At 44.7% G+C, this 21,005-nt stretch overlaps 12 protein-coding genes across 12 annotated transcripts; 8 read left to right on the plus strand and 4 right to left on the minus strand.

Annotated features, from left to right (window-relative positions):
- Nucleotides 1-15: 15 nt before the first annotated feature.
- On the plus strand, nucleotides 16-771 carry UBC6 (E2 ubiquitin-conjugating protein UBC6; the record flags this gene model as incomplete). The annotated part of the gene is made up of 1 exon (XM_037282482.1): nucleotides 16-771. One exon carries the CDS (start codon nucleotides 16-18, stop codon nucleotides 769-771), a length of 756 nt encoding a protein of 251 aa, XP_037138377.1.
- Nucleotides 772-828: 57 nt separating this feature from the next.
- Nucleotides 829-2,070, minus strand: HG536_0B05680 (uncharacterized protein; the record flags this gene model as incomplete). Its single annotated transcript, XM_037282483.1, has 1 exon — nucleotides 829-2,070. The coding sequence occupies one exon, from the start codon at nucleotides 2,068-2,070 to the stop codon at nucleotides 829-831; it is 1,242 nt and encodes a 413-aa protein (XP_037138378.1).
- Nucleotides 2,071-2,398: 328 nt separating this feature from the next.
- KTI11 (Kti11p) lies at nucleotides 2,399-2,647 on the minus strand (the record flags this gene model as incomplete). Its single annotated transcript, XM_037282484.1, has 1 exon — nucleotides 2,399-2,647. The coding sequence occupies one exon, from the start codon at nucleotides 2,645-2,647 to the stop codon at nucleotides 2,399-2,401; it is 249 nt and encodes an 82-aa protein (XP_037138379.1).
- Nucleotides 2,648-3,402: 755 nt separating this feature from the next.
- Nucleotides 3,403-4,011, plus strand: HG536_0B05700 (40S ribosomal protein eS8; the record flags this gene model as incomplete). The annotated part of the gene is made up of 1 exon (XM_037282485.1): nucleotides 3,403-4,011. One exon carries the CDS (start codon nucleotides 3,403-3,405, stop codon nucleotides 4,009-4,011), a length of 609 nt encoding a protein of 202 aa, XP_037138380.1.
- Nucleotides 4,012-4,494: 483 nt separating this feature from the next.
- Nucleotides 4,495-5,547, plus strand: AAR2 (U5 snRNP complex subunit AAR2; the record flags this gene model as incomplete). Its single annotated transcript, XM_037282486.1, has 1 exon — nucleotides 4,495-5,547. The coding sequence occupies one exon, from the start codon at nucleotides 4,495-4,497 to the stop codon at nucleotides 5,545-5,547; it is 1,053 nt and encodes a 350-aa protein (XP_037138381.1).
- A 375-nt stretch (nucleotides 5,548-5,922) lies between these two features.
- On the plus strand, nucleotides 5,923-7,866 carry SSA3 (Hsp70 family ATPase SSA3; the record flags this gene model as incomplete). The annotated part of the gene is made up of 1 exon (XM_037282487.1): nucleotides 5,923-7,866. The coding sequence occupies one exon, from the start codon at nucleotides 5,923-5,925 to the stop codon at nucleotides 7,864-7,866; it is 1,944 nt and encodes a 647-aa protein (XP_037138382.1).
- Nucleotides 7,867-8,155: 289 nt separating this feature from the next.
- ILS1 (isoleucine--tRNA ligase ILS1) lies at nucleotides 8,156-11,377 on the plus strand (the record flags this gene model as incomplete). The annotated part of the gene is made up of 1 exon (XM_037282488.1): nucleotides 8,156-11,377. One exon carries the CDS (start codon nucleotides 8,156-8,158, stop codon nucleotides 11,375-11,377), a length of 3,222 nt encoding a protein of 1,073 aa, XP_037138383.1.
- A 193-nt stretch (nucleotides 11,378-11,570) lies between these two features.
- On the plus strand, nucleotides 11,571-12,119 carry RTT105 (Rtt105p; the record flags this gene model as incomplete). Its single annotated transcript, XM_037282489.1, has 1 exon — nucleotides 11,571-12,119. The coding sequence occupies one exon, from the start codon at nucleotides 11,571-11,573 to the stop codon at nucleotides 12,117-12,119; it is 549 nt and encodes a 182-aa protein (XP_037138384.1).
- Nucleotides 12,120-12,311: 192 nt separating this feature from the next.
- Nucleotides 12,312-12,668, plus strand: ATG8 (ubiquitin-like protein ATG8; the record flags this gene model as incomplete). The annotated part of the gene is made up of 1 exon (XM_037282490.1): nucleotides 12,312-12,668. One exon carries the CDS (start codon nucleotides 12,312-12,314, stop codon nucleotides 12,666-12,668), a length of 357 nt encoding a protein of 118 aa, XP_037138385.1.
- A 306-nt stretch (nucleotides 12,669-12,974) lies between these two features.
- NUP170 (Nup170p) lies at nucleotides 12,975-17,348 on the minus strand (the record flags this gene model as incomplete). The annotated part of the gene is made up of 1 exon (XM_037282491.1): nucleotides 12,975-17,348. The coding sequence occupies one exon, from the start codon at nucleotides 17,346-17,348 to the stop codon at nucleotides 12,975-12,977; it is 4,374 nt and encodes a 1,457-aa protein (XP_037138386.1).
- Nucleotides 17,349-17,620: 272 nt separating this feature from the next.
- On the plus strand, nucleotides 17,621-18,454 carry MAM1 (Mam1p; the record flags this gene model as incomplete). The annotated part of the gene is made up of 1 exon (XM_037282492.1): nucleotides 17,621-18,454. The coding sequence occupies one exon, from the start codon at nucleotides 17,621-17,623 to the stop codon at nucleotides 18,452-18,454; it is 834 nt and encodes a 277-aa protein (XP_037138387.1).
- Nucleotides 18,455-19,877: 1,423 nt separating this feature from the next.
- HG536_0B05780 (uncharacterized protein) lies at nucleotides 19,878-20,546 on the minus strand (the record flags this gene model as incomplete). The annotated part of the gene is made up of 1 exon (XM_037282493.1): nucleotides 19,878-20,546. One exon carries the CDS (start codon nucleotides 20,544-20,546, stop codon nucleotides 19,878-19,880), a length of 669 nt encoding a protein of 222 aa, XP_037138388.1.
- Between the last annotated feature and the right edge of the window lie 459 nt (nucleotides 20,547-21,005).

Here is a 21,005-nt window from a genome sequence, read left to right on the forward strand (position 1 = left end):
TGGAGCCGGTAGAAAATGGCTACGCAACAAGCTCAGAAAAGATTGACGAAGGAATATAAGCTTATGGTGGAGAATCCTCCACCATACATTCTGGCACGCCCAAACGAGAATAACATCTTGGAATGGCATTACGTTATCACCGGCCCCGCAGATACACCTTACTTCGAAGGCCAATACCATGGAACTTTGACTTTTCCGTCAGATTACCCCTACAAACCACCTGCAATTCGTATGGTTACGCCGAACGGCAGATTCCGAGAGAATACTCGACTTTGTCTGTCGATGAGCGACTACCATCCGAATACGTGGAATCCCAGTTGGTCTGTGTCGACTATTCTGAACGGGCTGTTGAGCTTTATGACTGGGGAGGAGGCTACGACGGGATCGATCACGACGACGGATCAGCAGAAGAGGGTGTTGGCGGAAAGATCAATGGAGTACAATACGTACCAGAATCTGAGGTTTAAGATGGTTTTCCCAGATGTGGTGCAAGAAAATATCAAAGAGCTGGAGAAAAGAAGGGCCAGTGGGAGAACGAGGGAGGTTGAAGCTACGAAGGACAAAGGAGATGCGATAATGCAAGCTGCTAAGGAGAAGGCTATCGCTCTTGAGGAGATTCTTGATCCGGAGGATAGGATACGTGCTGAGCAAGCACTCAAGACGATAGATGGGAAACCAAGGAAGGACACCAAGGAGAGTTACAGGTCGTCGTCAATGCTATACATCGGGCTGGCCTTGCTTTTGTTTTGTCTCGGGCTGTCGATGAAATGATTAATCTAAGAAAGCTGCATTAGAGATATTACATAGAACGTACGCATTATGGTCGACTCAAAACCTTTCCACTTCCATTATCAGCTTACCTTGCGCACGTTGTGTGGCCATGTATGAGAAGGCCTCCTTGTGCTCCTTCCAGTGGTAGGTCTTGTCGATTACACACTTGACAACACCTTTCTCTAGAAACTCACCACATCTGTTGACCCAGTCGTTTTTCGATGCCGATTTTGCATTCGTGTCGAAATGAAAATGTGTGTAGCTGTAGGACCAAAGCATGGACCCGAACATCTTTCTCGCGTTGGCACTTGGGTTGTCCCATGAGTCGTAGACGTCCGTTTTGTAGTTCTCCACGTAGTCTCCGACCGTTGTTACGTACGCACCGCCTGAGTGGATCAGCGAGCTTGAATGGGCAAGTATGTCGTATCCGCCGATAAAGTCAAGGACGACGTCGAATTTTCCCTGGTTGTACTCCACGGGGACGTCGGAGCCCGTCTGCTCATCATACTCAATCACCTTTTGCTCACTGATCATTTTCCTCAATGGTTTACTGGTTTTACCACGACAGTTCAAATAATTGATGAATATCATGTCGTCGACGAGCTCTGGGAACTGCTTCGCGTACACCTCTGGGCCGGTACTGGTAGTAATGATCACTATCTTCTTCACCAAATGGAAGTAGTTTTTTAGCAGTTGTACGGCGAACAAACCGACTGAACTCGTGCCACCGTTGATCAACACATTGGCGTCAGGCTTAAGTTTTCCAGCTCTTTGAAGTTTGTCCAGGATGTTGAATGCCGCTCCCAGACAGTACAGTGAGCCACTAGCCTCCTCGCTCGAAATATTCTCCGGCTTTAACAGTATAGGATCTTCACTGGGGTCCACTAAGATGGAGCTCTGCAGACAACCATTGCCAGAATGGGGGTGGAAGTAAATACCAAAAACTTTATCTCCTACTTGCCACTGAGATTGCAATTTCTCGCCAACCATGCTCACTACACCACTGTACTCCCTCCCAAGCCCTATCTCTCCGTATACACCGCTCTTGTAGCCGTTTCTTATCTTCATATCTATTGGGTTGAGCCCTACATGATGAACCTCAACGACCAGCTTATCCTTAGAGATTGGAGTCTTGATCTTCCTTTCGTAACTAAATTCCATAGGGCCATCTTTCGAGAAGAATATCAGTGATTTCAATGGTACATATTTCACATGTCTTATTGGTCTGGCAACCCTTTTCAATGTAGTAGGTTCAACAGGCAGTTCCTTCGGAGCTGGCGTAGAATGATCGCTGGACATTACGTGAATAGAATACTGATATGAACAGACCGGGAGCTATTTGATCAGACCGACAGCAGAAATCGTGAATGCACTGCTTTATACTTGCAGTTTCTTAATGTCTAATACAAACTGCAGTTTATCCGGGTATAGGTATAAAGCGCGCACATGCCTAGGACGCACTTCAGCTGAATGAGGTAAAGTGATGATTCGAATCGACTTTAAATGGCTTACTTACTCATCTATTTACGAAGGTCACTTGTGCCAAGACTCCTCGTCGTTCGATATCCAGTGCGCAGCGGAGCGGCTCATACCTATTTCTTTCAGTGATGCATCTGTCAGTGTCTCATTAAGTGGCCACAGCGACCGGTTCTGGTGGCTGACTGCCAGCTTCTTTGTAGTATTCTTGCAAGTCTTCTTTCTCAAAGATAACTTCGATCATCAGTGAACAACTGGGACATACAGCGATGTTTTCTCCATCGTACATGTCATCTATGTATATCTGGAAACGATCGCCGCAAGGACATGGATACGTGAAAAGCTGTGTATCAGGATCGAAAGTCATGTCTTCGATTTCCACCTGATCATATGTTGACATGGCTGCGTGAAAGCTTCCGTATGCCGCCTGACTGCCAAACAGAGAGTCCTCTTTTAAACAACTATCTCTTCGTTAGCCTAAATGACACATTCGATGAGATGATTAATTTCGGTGAAATCCAAAACTTTTCAAGCGACTGTTTCTGTTCTCTAGAATCCGTGCACCCAAACACACATCCGTGCACCAGGAAATGCTGTTTTCAGAACTTCGCACGGGTTTTGTCTCCTTACGCGCTGCAGAGCGACGCGCATCATCCGGCAGCTGTGGGCTTAGCGTGCGCAGATTGGACTTCCACCAGGAGCTTCCTAACGGTTCGCCTGCGCTCAACCAGCGCCCGTTGCGCGCGGTGCTTGTGGTCCTGCCAGGACTCTCCTTCCAGCGCTTTCACCGTGCTGCTGAGCTGGGCTGAGATTCGGGAGCTAGGCAGGCTCAGCCCAAGCAGCAAACAGCGCTAGTGGGCATCCAGGAACAGTCTCCGCGCAAGCGTTGCGTAGTGAACCTTTGATATACCAGTACAATAATTTTCCAAATAACAGAATAGGTTTGGATAAATCTACCGTAAAGAAGACACCAGGACAAATCGTATGTGATAGTGTGCTACAATCGAAGCCTCAGAGGATATATTTTCGATCTCATCAGGAAGAATACTGTAACGACGTGGTTTCCCGATATATTGGGATTTCTCTGAGGGTTGAGGCAAACGAATAATCGAGGATCAATCTTACTAACAAGCAACACATTGCAGTAGATACAAAATGGGTATTTCTCGTGATTCTCGTCACAAAAGATCCGCTACCGGTGCTAAGCGTGCTCAATTCAGAAAGAAGAGAAAGTTTGAATTGGGTCGTCAACCAGCCAACACCAAGATCGGTGGTAAGAGAATCCACGCTGTGAGAACCAGAGGTGGTAACAAGAAATTCAGAGCTCTAAGAATTGAAACTGGTAACTTTTCTTGGGCTTCCGAAGGTGTTGCTAAGAAGACCAGAATTGTTGGTGTCGCTTACCATCCATCTAACAACGAGTTGGTCAGAACCAACACTTTGACCAAGTCCGCTATTGTCCAAATCGATGCTACCCCATTCAGACAATGGTACGAAGGTCACTACGGTCAAACTCTCGGTAAGAAGAAGAACGCCAAGGCCGCTGAGGAAGAAGCCGTTGCCGCTTCCAAGAGCACTCAAAAGAAGTGGGCCTCTAGAGCCGGTGCTGCCAAGATCGAGTCCTCCGTTGAGTCTCAATTCGGTGCCGGTAGATTGTACGCCGCTATCTCTTCAAGACCAGGTCAATCTGGTAGATGTGACGGTTACATCTTGGAAGGTGAAGAATTGGCCTTCTACTTGAGAAGATTGACCGCTAAGAAATAAGCTTGAAGGAAGTCTACTTTTCTCAGCATGTATAACATTAAGTTTATAATAAATTTTCACCCCATCTATCGACTATGTTTGCAAAAGAGGATAAACAGCGTTTCTACGTTTGATGGTCAGCTGTTCAATCATGAGCTGGTCAAGATTTGTGAAATCTGAATGACAAGAGATGGATCAGAAATAAGGCAATCAAAGTTCTCTGCAAAACAAAATGTTCAGTACAGGTCTGTGTAAATGATTATTTCATCATCTAAAAAGCAAGGAAATACAGCATCCCATTGTTGCTCGTCTGAGCAGCAGGTAGCTAAGATGCTTAAGGCTTTTACGGCTGTTTGATCTTGGCAAGAGTATTGTTTGATTAGAAAGGTTTGTTTTCATCTCGGCCCTCTTTATAAAGCCATGGTTGAAAAACTATTGGGACGTCGTTATTCACGTTCAGCTACTTGAAAAGTAAACTTAGGGCAAACACAAGTTGGAACGCCGATGGGAGCCATATTATTCAATAGCGATGTGCTCAAATTCGATGTCACGGTAGGCATTGATCAATTCTCGTTCCAGGTAAAGGCTGGAAGTCCCTTTTGCGGCATTAAGAACCTCCCAGACGGTCTCCACGTGATACACATCAGTTCCAGTTCCAATGATGATGGTGATGGTATAAGGTATGGATATTGGTTCCAGGACTCTCGGGGTCTATATATGCGATATGACGAGGAGAGCGGGATGTACCAAATGTCCCGGGAGCCGGATGATGCCAAGTATGAGCGTATGTTGCAACTAGGTAGCCATTTGATGGTAAGCTTCCCCAAGCTTGACGAGGCGAATTGGCTTGAACTGACAAGATTCATCTCGTATGAGCAGATTGAGACGATATTGGACGCCAGATATCCCTACGTCGATTCCTCCATGACAGCCATGGAAGAGTCCCGTGTGCTAAACAAAAGACTAAGAATCCCCAATGACAGTACCTGTAAGCACTTCAAGTACACCGAGATCCACTTCAAATCGCCCGACGCGATACGGCCAAACCATGAAATGCAAGACTACATGGACAAATCACACTATCTCAATCATGTGATTGTCGCTCGCGACATGAGAGGCCACATCAACCGTCTACTGGGCGAACTACAGTTTGCATTCTGCAATGCAATGTTGTTCGGTAACTACGGCTCCAGTCTGCAGTGGCATAACATCATCGAACTCATCAGCTTTAGCTCTAAACTTTCCCTTACATTTGTTGAAAGGTTTGACAAAGTTCTCGCTTTACAACTGCAAACTCTGCCGCCAGAGTATACAGAGGCGCTAATGAACACGGAGATGTGGGAAAGATGTCTCACAAAGTCCTACCAGAGCAACAAGCTCGAACTAACCAAGAAAGCTTACGAATCCAAATTCGATCTCGAGGAAGAAAATGAAGAGTTTGAGTCTGTCGCAAGGCTAGAGACCGGTACTCTGCCCAACATAGATAGTGACTACGGTGATGATATCGACGAGAATAAACCATCAGTTGCAAGTGGCGTCTACTACGTTCGACCATGAAAGATTCTCTAGAACCTTCGAGAATTTTTTTTTGCTCATCGCGCGATCCGCGTAGAACCTCATGGAACTTCATGGAACTTTGGTCGAAAAGCATCGAATTTTCAAGATTAACCTGGAGTTTTATTTATTAAGGGAGCCGCCGAAAGCAAGGGGTTTACCCATAATGAAGGAGCCGATTTTACTATGTGAAGGTATATTGGTTTTAGCGGTATTTTTGACGGGTTACGGCAGGTCTGGGAGATTTGCTTGGTTATATAAAGGGATGAAATCTCCATGTCTGTTGCAGGTCCCATCATCACTTGCAAGACAACCATCATACGTGTGTTACTCGAAATTATAGACACGGAATCTACAGTCTAAGGAATACACCAAGAAATGTCAAAGGCAGTCGGAATCGATTTAGGAACTACGTACTCGTGTGTTGCCCATTTTGCTAACGACAGAGTGGAGATCATTGCTAATGATCAAGGTAACAGAACCACGCCATCTTATGTGGCATTTACTGATACGGAACGGTTGATTGGTGATGCTGCTAAGAATCAGGCTGCTATCAATCCACATAACACGGTTTTCGATGCCAAGCGTCTCATTGGTCGTAAGTTCGATGATCCAGAAGTGATAAATGACGCCAAGCACTTTCCTTTCAAGGTTATCAACAAGGAAGGTAAGCCAGTGGTCCAGGTCGAATACAAGGGGGAGACAAAGACTTTCACTCCGGAAGAGATCTCTTCCATGGTATTGGGAAAGATGAAGGAAACCGCGGAAGGGTACCTGGGCACAAAGATCAATGATGCCGTGGTCACTGTGCCAGCATATTTCAACGACTCTCAAAGACAGGCAACCAAGGATGCTGGTACCATTGCTGGATTGAACGTATTGCGTATTATTAACGAGCCTACTGCGGCAGCCATCGCGTACGGATTGGACAAGAAGGGTAGAGCTGAGCATAATGTACTCATCTTCGATTTGGGTGGTGGTACATTTGATGTTTCTTTGCTTTCGATCGATGAGGGTATTTTCGAAGTGAAGGCTACCGCCGGAGATACCCACTTGGGTGGTGAAGATTTCGACAACAGGTTGGTCACCCATTTGGCCAACGAATTTAAGAGAAAGAACAAGAAGGACTTGACTCAGAATCAAAGATCTTTGAGGAGATTGAGAACCGCTGCGGAGAGGGCTAAGAGAGCTCTATCTTCGTCATCTCAAACTTCTGTCGAAATCGACTCTTTGTTCGAAGGCATCGATTTCTACACCTCTATAACGAGAGCTAGGTTTGAAGAACTCTGTGCTGATATGTTCAGGTCTACTTTGGAGCCGGTTGAAAAGGTCTTGAGAGACTCCAAGCTTGACAAATCTCAGATCGATGAGATTGTTCTGGTTGGTGGTTCTACAAGAATCCCAAAGATTCAGAAATTGGTTTCAGATTTTTTTAACGGCAAGGAACCAAACAAGTCTATCAACCCAGATGAAGCTGTTGCCTATGGAGCCGCTGTTCAAGCCGCTATTCTAACAGGTGATCAGTCGACTAAGACCCAGGACTTATTGCTATTAGATGTGGCCCCATTGTCTATGGGTATCGAAACTGCAGGTGGTATCATGACAAAATTGATCCCAAGAAATTCTACAATTCCAACCAAGAAGTCGGAAACATTCTCCACTTACGCTGACAACCAACCTGGTGTGTTGATCCAAGTGTATGAGGGTGAAAGGACAAAGACGAAGGACAACAACTTGTTAGGAAAGTTTGAGCTGACTGGTATCCCACCTGCCCCAAGAGGCGTTCCTCAGATCGAAGTCACTTTCGATATCGATGCAAACGGTATTCTGAACGTCTCTGCTGTTGAAAAGGGCACTGGTAAGTCCAACAAGATCACCATCACCAACGATAAGGGTAGACTGTCCAAGGAAGATATCGAGAGAATGGTTTCTGAAGCTGAAAAATACAAGGCCGAGGATGAAAAGGAAGCTGAGCGTGTGCAGAGCAAGAACTCTCTTGAGTCGTACGCATTCAGCTTGAAGAATTCTGCTGCGGAATCCGGTTTCAAGGAGAAAGTTGGTGAAGAAGACGCCAAGAAGGTCGAAGCCGCCGCCCAGGAGACCATCAACTGGTTGGATGCTTCGCAAGCTGCTTCAACCGACGAGTACAAGGACAAGCAAAAGGAATTGGAAGGTATCGCCAACCCAATCATGTCCAAGTTCTACGGTGCTGGAGGTGCTGCTGGCGCTGCTGGTGCTGGAGGTCCAATGCCTGGAGCCGGCCCATCCTCAGGTGGACCTACCGGCGCAGAGTCCGGTCCTACCGTCGAAGAAGTCGATTAATGAAACTAGTCTTGGGTTACGAACTGGGGGGTATGCCATAGGAAGTGGCGTTATTTCACACGATATTGATTATCAATATATATAATGCTTTATAGTAAGATATCTTGGTTGAAGCTTCAATTTCTTTGAGCTCGTTCCTTGTGAGTTTACGAAAAATTTTTACTTTTTCTGGTGGTCTGAAGCCTCTGCTCTCGAGCGACGATCAGTCATCAAGAGGTTTATCTAGCTATCAGTCAGGTAAGGCGTCAATTAGCCTCGAAACTCTGCGACTTAAGTGGAGGTTGGCAACATGTCTGAGAACTCTTCATCTCATTTCTCTTTCCCCAGAGAAGAGGAGAAAGTGCTTGCTTTTTGGGACGAAATTGATGCATTTCGCACATCTTTGAAGCTTACTGAGGATAAGCCTGAGTTTTCGTTCTTTGATGGTCCGCCATTTGCTACTGGTACTCCTCACTATGGCCATATTCTGGCCTCGACCATCAAGGACATTGTTCCAAGATATGCTACAATGACGGGCCATCACGTTGAGAGAAGATTCGGTTGGGACACTCATGGTCTACCTATCGAACACATCATTGATAAGAAACTAAATATCACTTGTAAGGAGGACGTTTACAAGTTTGGGATCGATAATTATAATAACGAATGTAGAGCGATCGTGATGACTTATGCCGAAGAATGGAGAAAAACTATCGGCCGTTTGGGTCGTTGGATCGATTTCGATAACGATTACAAGACCATGTACCCAAGTTTCATGGAGTCCGAATGGTGGTCCTTCAAGCAGTTGTTCAATAAGGGCCAAGTTTACCGTGGTTTCAGAGTCATGCCATATTCCACTGGCTGTACTACGCCATTGAGTAATTTCGAAGCTCAACAGAACTATAAGGATGTGAACGATCCTGCTGTAACCATTGGTTTCAACGTGATCGGCCAAGAGAAAACACAATTGGTTGCTTGGACAACTACGCCGTGGACTTTGCCTTCCAATCTGGCTCTGTGTGTGAACCCTGACTTTGAATATGTCAAGATTTATGACGAGAAGAAAGACCGTTATTTCATTTTGCTCGAATCATTGATCAAAACTTTATACAAGAAACCAAAGGACGAAAAGTTTAAGGTGGTTGAGAGAATTCAAGGTAAGGATTTGGTGGGTCTCAAGTATGAACCACTTTTCCCATATTTTGTGGAAAAGATGGGCGCAACTGCCTTTAAAGTCGTGGGAGATGGTTATGTTACCAGCGATTCTGGTACAGGTATTGTGCACAATGCACCGGCCTTTGGGGAAGAGGATTACAACGTTTGTTTGAACCATGGCATTTTTGAAGAGGGCGGTTTTTTCCCAAATCCGGTCGATGATGCCGGTAAATTCACCTCTGAAGTGACCGACTTCAGCGGGCTCTACGTGAAGGATGCTGACAAGGAGATTATCAAATTTTTGACGGCTACTGGGAACTTGCTTCTAGCGTCTCAAATTAGGCACTCCTATCCATTCTGCTGGAGATCTGATACCCCTCTATTGTACCGTACTGTTCCTGCTTGGTTTGTCAGAGTCAAGGAAATCATTCCTCAGATGCTGGAGTCTGTTATGAATTCACGCTGGGTTCCAAGAACTATCCAAGAAAAGAGATTTGCAAACTGGATCGCCAACGCTCGTGACTGGAACATTTCGAGAAACAGATACTGGGGTACGCCAATCCCGCTGTGGGTCTCCGACGACTTGGAAGAAATCGTTTGTATCGGTTCGGTTGCAGAGCTTGAAGAGTTGAGTGGTGTCACCGGCATCAAAGACCTACATCGTGACTTTATCGATAAGATCACTATCCCTTCAAAGCAAGGTAAGGGACAATTGAAGAGAATCGAAGAAGTTTTTGATTGCTGGTATGAGTCCGGCTCTATGCCCTATGCCTCTCAGCATTATCCTTTTGAAAACCAAGACAAATTCAAATATAGAGTCCCTGCAAACTTTATCTCTGAAGGTTTAGATCAAACCAGAGGTTGGTTCTATACGTTGAGTGTCCTGGGTACCCATCTGTTTGGCCAGGTCCCTTACCAAAATGTTATTGTTTCTGGTCTTATCTTGGCTGCTGATGGTAAGAAGATGTCCAAGTCTTTAAAGAACTATCCAGATCCAAACATCGTGTTGAGTAAATACGGTGCAGATGCATTGAGATTATATTTAATAAATTCCCCTGTGTTGAAAGCTGAAACCTTGAAATTCAAAGAGGAGGGTGTTAAGGAAGTCGTTTCTAAAGTTTTGTTGCCATGGTGGAATTCTTATAAGTTCTTGGAAGGACAAATAGCCTTATTGAAGAAAACCTCAGGCATTGATTTCAAGTACAATCCTTCTATTCAAAGTGATAATGTCATGGATAGGTGGATTTTAGCTTCTATGCAATCTCTGGTTCAACATATCCACACGGAGATGGAACTTTATGAATTATTCGCCGTGGTTCCTAGATTGTTGCATTTCATCGACGAATTAACTAACTGGTACATCAGATTCAACCGTCGTCGTTTGAAGGGTGAAAACGGTGTTGATGATTGTTTGAAGGCTTTGAACAGTTTGTTCGAAGCATTGTTCACATTCGTCAGGGCCATGGCTCCGTTCACTCCATTTTTATCTGATTCTATCTATCTAAGGATGAAGGAATTCATTCCAGAAGAAGTTTTGGCTATGTTTGGTAAAGACGCTAGATCTGTTCATTTCCTATCGTACCCAGAGGTTAGAAGGGAGCTATTCGATGAAGCCATCGAGAAGTCGGTCGCCAGAATGCAATCGGTTATCGATTTGGGCAGAAACATTCGTGAGAAGAAGACTATCTCTTTAAAGACCCCATTGAAGAGTTTGGTTATCCTGCACAGCGATAAGAATTATCTAAAAGACATCGAGGACTTAAAAGACTACATTGTAGAAGAGCTGAACGTGCATGACATCATCATTACTTCCGATGAAGCAAAATACGGTGTCGAGTATAGGGCAGTCGCTGACTGGCCAGTCCTGGGCAAGAAGCTAAAGAAAGACGCCAAGAAGGTTAAGGACGCGTTGCCCAGCGTCAGCTCCGATGAAGTACAACAGTATCTGGAAACAGGAAAACTGCAAGTTGCTGGTATCGATTTGATAACAGGCGACCTGAACGTTGTTAGAGGTCTGCCAGAATCGCTGGCTCAAGCAGGTCTAGAAACAAGATCTGATCAAGATGTCTTGATTATCCTCGACACCAAGATTTATCCAGAATTGAAAACCGAAGGTCTCGCTAGAGAGCTTATCAACAGAATTCAAAAGCTGAGAAAGAAATGTGGCCTGGAAGCCACTGACGATGTCCTTGTCCAATACGAACTCATCAAGGATACCATGGATTTCGAAGTTGTCGTAAAGCAACACAGAGAGACGCTAACCAAGACTTGCAGATCCGACATTGTCGCTTTCGATGGCGCCAACGACGGCGCCATCGCTGACGAAGAACAATCTATCAACGACACCATTTTCAAGCTAAAGATTTTCAGGCTATAGGTTTCAAGTTCTTGTCAGCCTTGACGTTCACAAGTCCGCAAGACGTTTATAAATCTGTAATTTAACGGATCATAGAATGAGTATAAGTATTCAACCACCATATCCTAGTGAAAGCTGTCAGCGCGTGTCAACTCCAGATTAGCCAAAGCAAAGCAACCATTATCACAAGCAACAAAACAGAGCTCACTTGAGAATGAGCAATAGACAAGACAATGAGCTGGTCGTCGGTCGACTATTGAACAGTTCTTCCTCTCGCTCCAATGAAAGCCCCAGACGAGCTGAAACCCCCGTTCAATCGCCAGAAAGGCAAAGCGGCGCAACACAGTTAATAGAAGCAGACTCGGGCCATGAATCGGTTACAGATAGCATCCTAGCAAAGCGTAAGCAGATCTGTCAGGAGAATCGCCCGGGACATTCGCCTACCACGAGCAAATCGCGTATAGATACCCACAACAGGATTGCCCAGCGTCAGCGAACACACAAGAGACACCAGCGAGCCACCCAGGTGCGAGGAGGATTGGAAAAGATGGAGCAATTCGTAATGACTGGCGAGCATCTTCAAGAACTACAAAGACTCTCGCTGCAAGCACAAGAAAACACAATGACACCCGATTTGGCTCAATTGTTCGAGCAAGAAGCCCAGGAGGACCTCGAGGACGACGAACTGATAGAATACGTCGAGCACCAAGAGCAGTTGGACCAAGAACTGCAGAGAATCCTCTCTGAACTCTCCATAGGTTGAATTTATATGGGTCTTCCGATGAGATCAAGTAACACGATTTACCCGGCCACGATTGATAAGCATATAATACCAGGTTTACAAGAAGGGGTTGATACTTAATAGTGGTTATTCTGTCCTGAAGAATGGTACAAGTGGCTTCTGGTGCCTCAGATCCACTTAATAGAGTGTTCAGATAATCAGAATTGGTAAGAAATGAAATCTACATTTAAATCGGAGTATCCCTTCGAGAAGAGGAAGGCAGAGTCGGAGAGGATTTCACAGAAGTTCTCAAATAGAATACCAGTGATTTGTGAGAAAGCAGAGAAGTCAGATATCCCTGAGATCGACAAGCGGAAGTATCTGGTACCAGCGGATTTGACTGTTGGGCAATTTGTTTATGTGATCCGTAAGAGAATCATGTTGCCACCAGAAAAGGCGATCTTCATCTTTGTGAATGATACTTTGCCTCCAACGGCGGCGCTTATGAGTGCTATTTACCAGGAGCATAGGGATAGAGACGGGTTTCTTTATGTGACTTACTCCGGGGAGAACACATTTGGATCGTTGTGATGGATCGGGCGCTGTTACGGAAAGTTCCAACGATTGGGTGGGGACAAAGGATGTGGCTGGCTGTTGCCTTGCGTTGGGACGCTGGGAGGAACAACAGATAGGCATTAGACCACCCCGGGGCTGACAAGCGGCTGGGGACCGTGGCGCATCGCTTGGGAGTGATAGCTCGTCTTCCACAGGTGTTAATTTTGCTTTTTTATAACAAGTTTAGGTTTATTTCTGTTGCAAGATTAGATTTAGAATAGCCTTCATTAGATGCTTCTCTTTACTGTTGGTTATCTATACAAGTCTTGAGCGTGGGGGCGGTTAAACGCAGTTGCCCGTTCTCCGGGTGTATTGTTCGATTGGATCGGACTGGATGCTGTACTGGTCCAGACTCGAGACTTCATCATACGTGATGATATCTCTTAGTTTTCTGTCATTCTTGTACCACTCTTTAATTAACCACGTCATCTCCGCGGTAAACAATGCATTGGGAGAATCTGAGGTTTCTATCAGATCTTTCAGAATGTAGTACAGCTTGCCATACGAGACACCGGCCGACAGAAAAATGGATGCAATGGAGCCCCTTTCGATGTGCTCATGCGGAAGGGCTTCATAAAATAAAGTACAAATGGTGGAAAATAAGTCTGAAATTGGGAAAACGAATTCTGAGCTGTGAACTTGCTTCCCAACTTTGATAACCACGTTCGATAATAAGTTGATAAAGTTAATAGAGTCCTCCAGACTCTGACTGTCGCTGAGTTCTTTTTTTAAGGACTCGAATAGTTCATCCCATTTAGCTTTGATCTCTTCTTGGTTCCTGAAGTCTGAGACTTTAAAAATGACCAAACAAATTTCATGGTAACCCAGTGGAACAGCAAAATCGTTGAACAAATCACTCACTGGCAGAACTTTACCATCTAACTGCTTTATCAAATCTTGCTTTGTGTTTGATTCGATCCTTTGATCAGTAGTTACCAGAGATAGCAGATCATCCTGTACAGCTGCGACATCAAAAATCTCTTGAATCATGGTCGAAAGTTCAACCATTCGCTGTTTATGACTAGGGTTGCACACGCCGTTGCAGAACCCATTTGCTCTCGATAAATACTCTATTCTTTCTCCCAAATTCAATTCGAAATCAGAATTTGCCAAAGAATACAGTATCTCGGCAGCTTCGAAATACTTAGATCTCCTTGATAGATAGACCCACAGTAAGTTGGAAAGCTCGAGGGAGGATTTTGATTGCTCTTGTAGGTTCGGTAGAATGAATTCAGTATCTAATTCCAGAAGCTTCTCCTCGCATTTCTGAGATGCCAGCCAATCGTATAGTTTATAGTGGAATAGTTTGTCATTGTATTTCAATGCCACTGAGTAACTTTCCTCGCGTAAACTTGATATGTCATTAGGAACTGGTATATTAGCTGTCCCATTAGAAGGACCTCGCGCGGCCAGGTTGTCAACCATGACAAGAGTCTCAAAAACCAAGTCATAAATGAGCACACGCTTGTCGTAATACACTTTCCTCCCATCATGCTCTAAACTACCATCGGCGACATATTGGTAGGCAAGCTTCGCCTTGTCTACAGAGTTAGCAATGTTTAGAAGGAAGCCGATTGTCTTAGGAAAATAATTCAGCTCTAACATGATGGAAACAGCTTCCTTCAATTTATCGAAAGAAAGGTCATCAACTATTCGCTCGAACAGTTTGATTGCGTTGTTAAGATGATATTTTAATGTTTCATAGTCCCGCAACCCAATTTCCTTCGCTTTTCTCAAGTGCTCTATAGCTCTGAAGCCTAATATATCGCTGCTCGAGCAAAAAGAACCACAGCGCTCTTGCAAAGCAGTGGCGGTATACTCTATTGATGCACCCCTCGTTATGTTCCTGTTGATGATCGATGATAAAATTTCTCTTACTAGGACTTTGGTATGCTCGTTTGGAGCAAACAAATCCTTGAATTTCAGTTTTGTCAGATCGACCTGAATCTCAGGGCTCAAAGATTTAATAATATCCTTGAAAGCCACGTATTGTTGCTCGAACCCCTCCACTTCACTTTCTTCATAAAGAACGTTCAGGAATGAGAGTGCTTCCATGATAGACTGAACAAGCTTCATCATGGAGTTAATTGCTATATTTTCCGCCTGATTAGCGACTTCTTCTGATTTATCGATAGGCTTTCCACTGATATCACTGCCCGATATTATAGACGGATAGACCACAGTCAGTGAGTTACCGTACATATTGAAAAATTCATTCAGGATTGCAATCGAGGATAGGTAGTATTCAACGTCTGCCTTGGAAACAGACATTCCAGCAATAGTACCACCTTCGCTAGAGCCTTCTTTAACCTTTGAATTGAAACGTTCAGGGCGGTAGGTAACAAAAATCTGTTTACTCCAAATATCCCTCAAAAGTCTGGTAATTAAAAGCGCTATACCGTAGAACCGCGCAGAAAGTGTAACATCGTCAAGACTGAAACTTGCCTTGGAGTCAGGCATCGAGATAGCACCACCTGATGGAGTTGTATGAAGAGATTTCTTGGGCGTTGCGTCAAAAGAAGGCTTATCAAAGAAAGATGAAACCGTGGAAACCATGTACTTGTTATACCTTGGTTTTATGTCAACAATACCAGGAATACCAACAGTGAAGAAAGTTAGCGCAGCAGATCGTAGCATTTCTGATTTATTCAGCTTGCAAGTCACGAACAGCGCTGTCGAGCACGCTTCAGGTACTCCATAATTGATCAAAAACGGTAGCGGGTTGTCCACTAGAGCTTCGAAAACTTCATCGGGCGTACGATATCTGTATATCTCCACTGCACTGTTCGTCAGGACGGCTACTTTCAAATTCTCAGAACTGTATTGTGTAGCAAATTCGTTCGCATACCCTTCGGGCGTTTGAGTTGCATTGAAAGTAGGAGTTAAAAGGACAATTTCCTTGATGTTCCCAGTGCTATCTAGTAGAGTGGCGTTCTCCACGTACTTGCCGTGGTTCTTCAAGACACCATAATCGGGGACACTCACAAAAAGCTTGTGCTGCACTGCTTGATTGTTGGATTGGGATACCTTGGAATCTGTAGTTTGTTTGCTATCCTGTGGTGAAGTGGACTTTCTCACTGCAGAAAAGAATATTCCTGGCGAAATTATCGTGCTCGCACTGGTAGTTTCCAGAAACACAGAGGATTTCTTTTGAAACTTCAGATGTACGGATTCCGAGTAATTCAGATTAGAATAAAACCTCAGTCCTTTTTTCTGTTGTTCTAATTGCTGATTTTGTAGTTCCTGACGTATTACCTCCGGAGTAACAGAACTGGGAGGAAACTTTATTGATTCGAGCCTTAAAGCTTCGATTCCCGATCTGCCTATCGAACCGTTAAAGTTGAGACGTACGCCACCAACTGTTATTGCTACTAAAAACAGATTATGATTCTCCTGTCGTGATACTGGTACAATTTGGGAAATTTTTAGGAACTTGGGCCCCAAAATAGCGGCCCCTCTCGCTGTGGTAGTACCCATTATTCTTCTTATGTAGGCTGGTTCAATGCTCATGGGATTTTCCAAGTGGTTACCATTGATCAAATACGCTCTGATATTTGATTTCGACGACAGTGTATAAACTATACCTCGAGATTGATCAATTTTCAATTGTACAACTGTTTCCTGTGCATATTTAGAATCCTCTTCAAAGAACGACCGAATATACCCACTACCTGGTAGTTTGGAAACCAAATTTGCCGGTAGAAGGCTAGACCAGGCGGATTGCGTCAGGCATACTTTGTTACACTTGCTATTGAACCAGTCATCGGAGCCCGAATACTGCAGTCCCCAAACGTTCTGCCCGCTTGTCCTACCAGCAAAAAAAATTTGACCTGTTTTGTCATAGCATGTAATTTGGCTAACATCCAAGCCATGAACCGAGACACTGAGACCTGCATTGAAAACACTTAGTTCTCGCGTCTCCTCGTTATGCGACACAGCCAAGAGGTAGATGTCGAATGGTGTGGCAATCAGAAGAAGGTGATTAACATAATCCACAAACATATCTTTCTTCGGCTTGACCAAAGCCACTTTCAAAATTGTATGCTTAATTTCGTCTATCGATTGATAATCTGTACTGTCTTTAAGATTCCAAAGAATTAATTTATTGTCAATGGTGATCCAACACCGACCCAATTCTGGAAAGATACCCATATCACTCTTGATCTCGCTTTTTGACGCCTCCCTTAAGATTTCATCTGGTATATTGATAACTTGCTGTCTCTCAAAGGGCGTAAATGCTCCCAATCCACCTACCTCTTTGCTGAAATTATAATTCACGCCATTGTTATAGTACGAACGCTCATCTAGAACGGGTGAATTAGCATCTCGACGCTCCAAATGGTCGATGTACTGACTCGCTAACTCCAGTGGTTTCGAACCCCCAAGATTGGTGACCCTTAAATGTTCATCAACAGCGGATAAATCAGGCGCTAAACTCCCCGCCGGCATTAAAAGAGAGGCACCCAAAGGCAAAGAGCTATCCGAATTAACTCCTTGTACGTTATTATCCTTCTGCGAGTCCAAAGTGTTTACGCCATCACCTTTTTCACCACTGCTGTCTCGAGTATTACCGTTGTTTCCCGAAACCAACCGGGACAAACCGGAAAATGGACCGCTATTGTAGTCTACCCTACTTTTCAAAGGTGTAGAATACATAGAACAACCCGGAAAGACACTCAGTTCGACCCTTTCAACCTCAATTGACCATTATTTTGGAAAGGTTCACTGTTGAATCCTCAGATCTCTTCAAATTTTGAAGCTTAAAAGACGGGTAATATTCTTTCGTCTATAGTGACCTGTGTCAAACAAGAAAAGATGAAAGTGACACAAATTCAAAATAATAATTAAATAATAAATCAACAGAGTAAGGTGGATTAAGTTGCTGATCCTGACCATTTGTAGATTATCTGCGTAGATAGCTTAAAGCCATGAAGCCCAAGATCGGAGGCCGCGTATGGCGGGGCAAGACCCTCGGTGATAAGGACATAAATACGGCGTCAGCAGCGGCCTACCTCGATAAGAAACAGTTCAAAGGGTTTAAGAATGACTGGGATGGAAAAGAGAATACAGAGCCAAACATTGCCCAGAAATCCGACATCTTTTCCGAAGAAGCAGATCTGACTGCAATCCTCGAGCAAAAGTTCGATGAAAGAAGTGGTCCATTCTTGACATCCGAAAACCTTGCCACCTTACAAAATGAACTGATAAAAAGGGAGGTAGAACAATACTGTTGTGGTCATCCCTTATGCAGCATTAATAATAGACGTCAGATACCCTTACGCCTGTGGTTTCTTTTTGAGCTAGAGATGCTGGAGGATAGCGGAACCAACTTCAGAAACCTCTGCTATCACAACCAAGTTTACCGAGAAATTGACCGGGAGTGGAAGATGCAAAATCTGCTCCAAAATCAGCATATACCCTCTGATTGCGAATTTTTTCCCATTCAGCAACTGAAAATACACGACATCGAGCTTGACCGAAATCATGAAGAGTCCACTACAGGGAAATTGCAGGCAGGGGTTGAAAATCTCATCGAGAAAGATGATCGTAAATTACTCCCTACATTGTTATCTAAAAGGAACATGAGATCAGTCTTTGATCACACCCCTGTAAGGGCAAGCAAGATTCTGTCAACTGAATTGCCATCGGACTCTGCAGATCTGCAAGAAACAAGCACTGCACAAAAAGAGAGAAAATGCATGCTACTTAATAAGCTGAGTCTTTTACATGGGTGCGATTCCACTAAACACCCTGATAAGTAGCTTCGAATCTGCGTATCGAGTTAATTTGTTTTCGTTCGTAATTTATAGAGGTCCACGACTCCCAATGACGAGCAACAATGAAGAATAAAATATTCGGCGAAGATCTCCACCGCTATAGACAGTTAAGCATGGTCGGCAAGGTCCATCTCGTTCTTGGGACTGATTGTGACGCCAACGTGTCAGTGGGCAGCGCAGGGTGGGACTCGGCGCTTGCGCGGTGGTGCGGAGTCTCGCTAGCCGCGTGCCGGTCTGCACGGGCGTGCTGTCGGCGCACTCGCTGGTGGCGGTTAAGGCCGCCCTGCTGCAGGGTATACCGCTGGCGTGCAACGCGCTATTTACCCGAACATGCTCAACTGACAAGCTTTAAACTTGCACTTTTCAATCACTTATCACTTAATCGATAGTTCACTTAAGCTATTCATTTGTCATAAAACTCACTTACAAGGTGTTGGTGGTTCTGAAGTCTTCCAAGGCAACGGCAATTCTCTTGGACATGGTCTTTTCACCCTCTCTGACCCAGACTCTTGGGTCAAAGTACTTCTTGTTTGGACTGTCTTCTCCCGAGGGATTACTTCCCCATGAAACACTCAGGTCGATACTGAACAGATGCTCTTGTGAAAGGAAGCGAAACCCGAAAGTCCAGTGCTCCAGAGACAGAGATTTTGAAGAATTTGATTCCGATTACCAATCGGAGGAAAATGAAAATGATCCTGAGGACAATGACGATTTATCAGGTATAATGGAGAGCTTTGAAGATGATCCGTCGAACAACTTCCCTTTCGTCACGGATGAGCAGAATTGATTACGGAAAGACTTGAATCAAGAACGGATTTCAAAAACACTTCTCCTTAGGGATTGCCCCCCTGCAGTGGACTACTCCCACATCGCTCACACTGGCGAGTAGCCTATCGAGCAACTTCCCTTGGCTTGAAGACCCTGTTGCAACGATCGTTACTACAACGCATATGAGTGCGCGAATAAGCAGTCCAGCAGGCCTTGCACATCCTGTCAAAAACATCCCCCCAACCAGGGAACCTTGCACCACCGTGATGTCGTTTTTGTATGGCATGATAGGCAACTCCTTTTGAAATCGGTTCTTGATTTAAGTCTTTCCGTAACCAATTCGGCAGTTGCACATATAATCTGTGACAAAAGTCCGGTTAGAGGTACCCGACAGTACCAGTCCTATGACAGCATCTTTACGACCTGGTATAATTTCAAATCTGAACTTGCCAAAATTGAATGTGCCATCTTCTTGTTCTTCCGCATCATCTTCAAAGCTTTCCATTATACCTGATAAATCGTCATTGTCCTCAGGATCATTTTCGTTTTCCGTCTTGGTAATCGGAATCAAATTCGTCAAAATCTCTGTCCCTGAGGTACACCAATTTCGGGTTTCGCTTTCTTTCACAAGAGCATCTGTTCAGTATCGACCTGAGTGTTTCATGATTTGTCCCACCATATAGTGGAAAGTCCATAAATCACTCTCTTTTAATCCATGACGCTCACTAAAGTTAGCGCCACGGAAATGGACGGAGACAGTCAAACCAAGAGAACGACCTATGAAGTTTACACCGTCTCCAATAGGCGGGTAGACAGTCGCAATTTCCGCACGAATAGACCCGCCTTGGATATTGCATGAGCTATCAGAATCTATCAACCCTGCGAGAAAAGCTTCGCGCACCACTATTTGCTCTGTTCGCATGAATAGAGGAACGCTCTTCAGGCCGTTTTTTTCTCCATTTTCCCAGAATCTCAATCCTTCCAGCACCTTAACTAGCGGGTTGTTTTTGTTCAAATTACGTACCGCGCCATTATAGGTGTGAAGGTATCCTTGTGCTCCAAGGCCGTTCCCACGCTCGGCTCTGAGAGTCATACCCCAAACTTTTGCATTCTCGCGAAGTCTGGCGTTGACATCATGGTCTTCAGAGTTCAAAGCGATTTTTGCTCCTTTTCTGTGGCCGTCACCAATCCAGAAGCCTAACAACCATGCCATGGCTTCAAGCTGCCGTGCAGTAATATTCCTCTCGAAACATTGCTCCAACCATGGCCCCAAGGCAGGTATCTCTATCGAGATAGGTTGTAAGATCATCGTAGAAGTAGCCGGACAAGTCGTCTGCCTCACATTGCCAATTAAAGCATCGTCCCTCGCTCCGTCAAACCATTGGCTTTACGTAGTCTAGGAACTCCGACGCCTCGGTTGTCAGAGGGAATCGCCTCGTTTTTTCCTTGATGATCTTGATAATTCGACCATCCGTTGTTCGACGATCAGCCAGCTGAGACACGGAAACCTACCTGAAACCTCCAGGCTCATTCTTGGCTATCTTGATCCCCTGTTTCGTGCTCAAAATCAGTTTTTGTCTCTTGGAGCATGTCATTTCGATTATGCCCCAACGAGGGATCTTGCAAGTGTACGTAGTGGTTGGTCTTTTGTTGAATTGTGACCAAATCATCGTCACCTCTTAACACAGCCTCGACTTTTGCCGAACCTCCATGAGATGTGAGCACTTCATCGCCAGCTTTGATCTCTTCAATTGGCACGGTCTTCCAG

Source organism: Torulaspora globosa, chromosome 2, assembly GCF_014133895.1.
Source record: "Torulaspora globosa chromosome 2, complete sequence".
Taxonomy (NCBI): Eukaryota; Fungi; Ascomycota; class Saccharomycetes; order Saccharomycetales; family Saccharomycetaceae; genus Torulaspora; species Torulaspora globosa.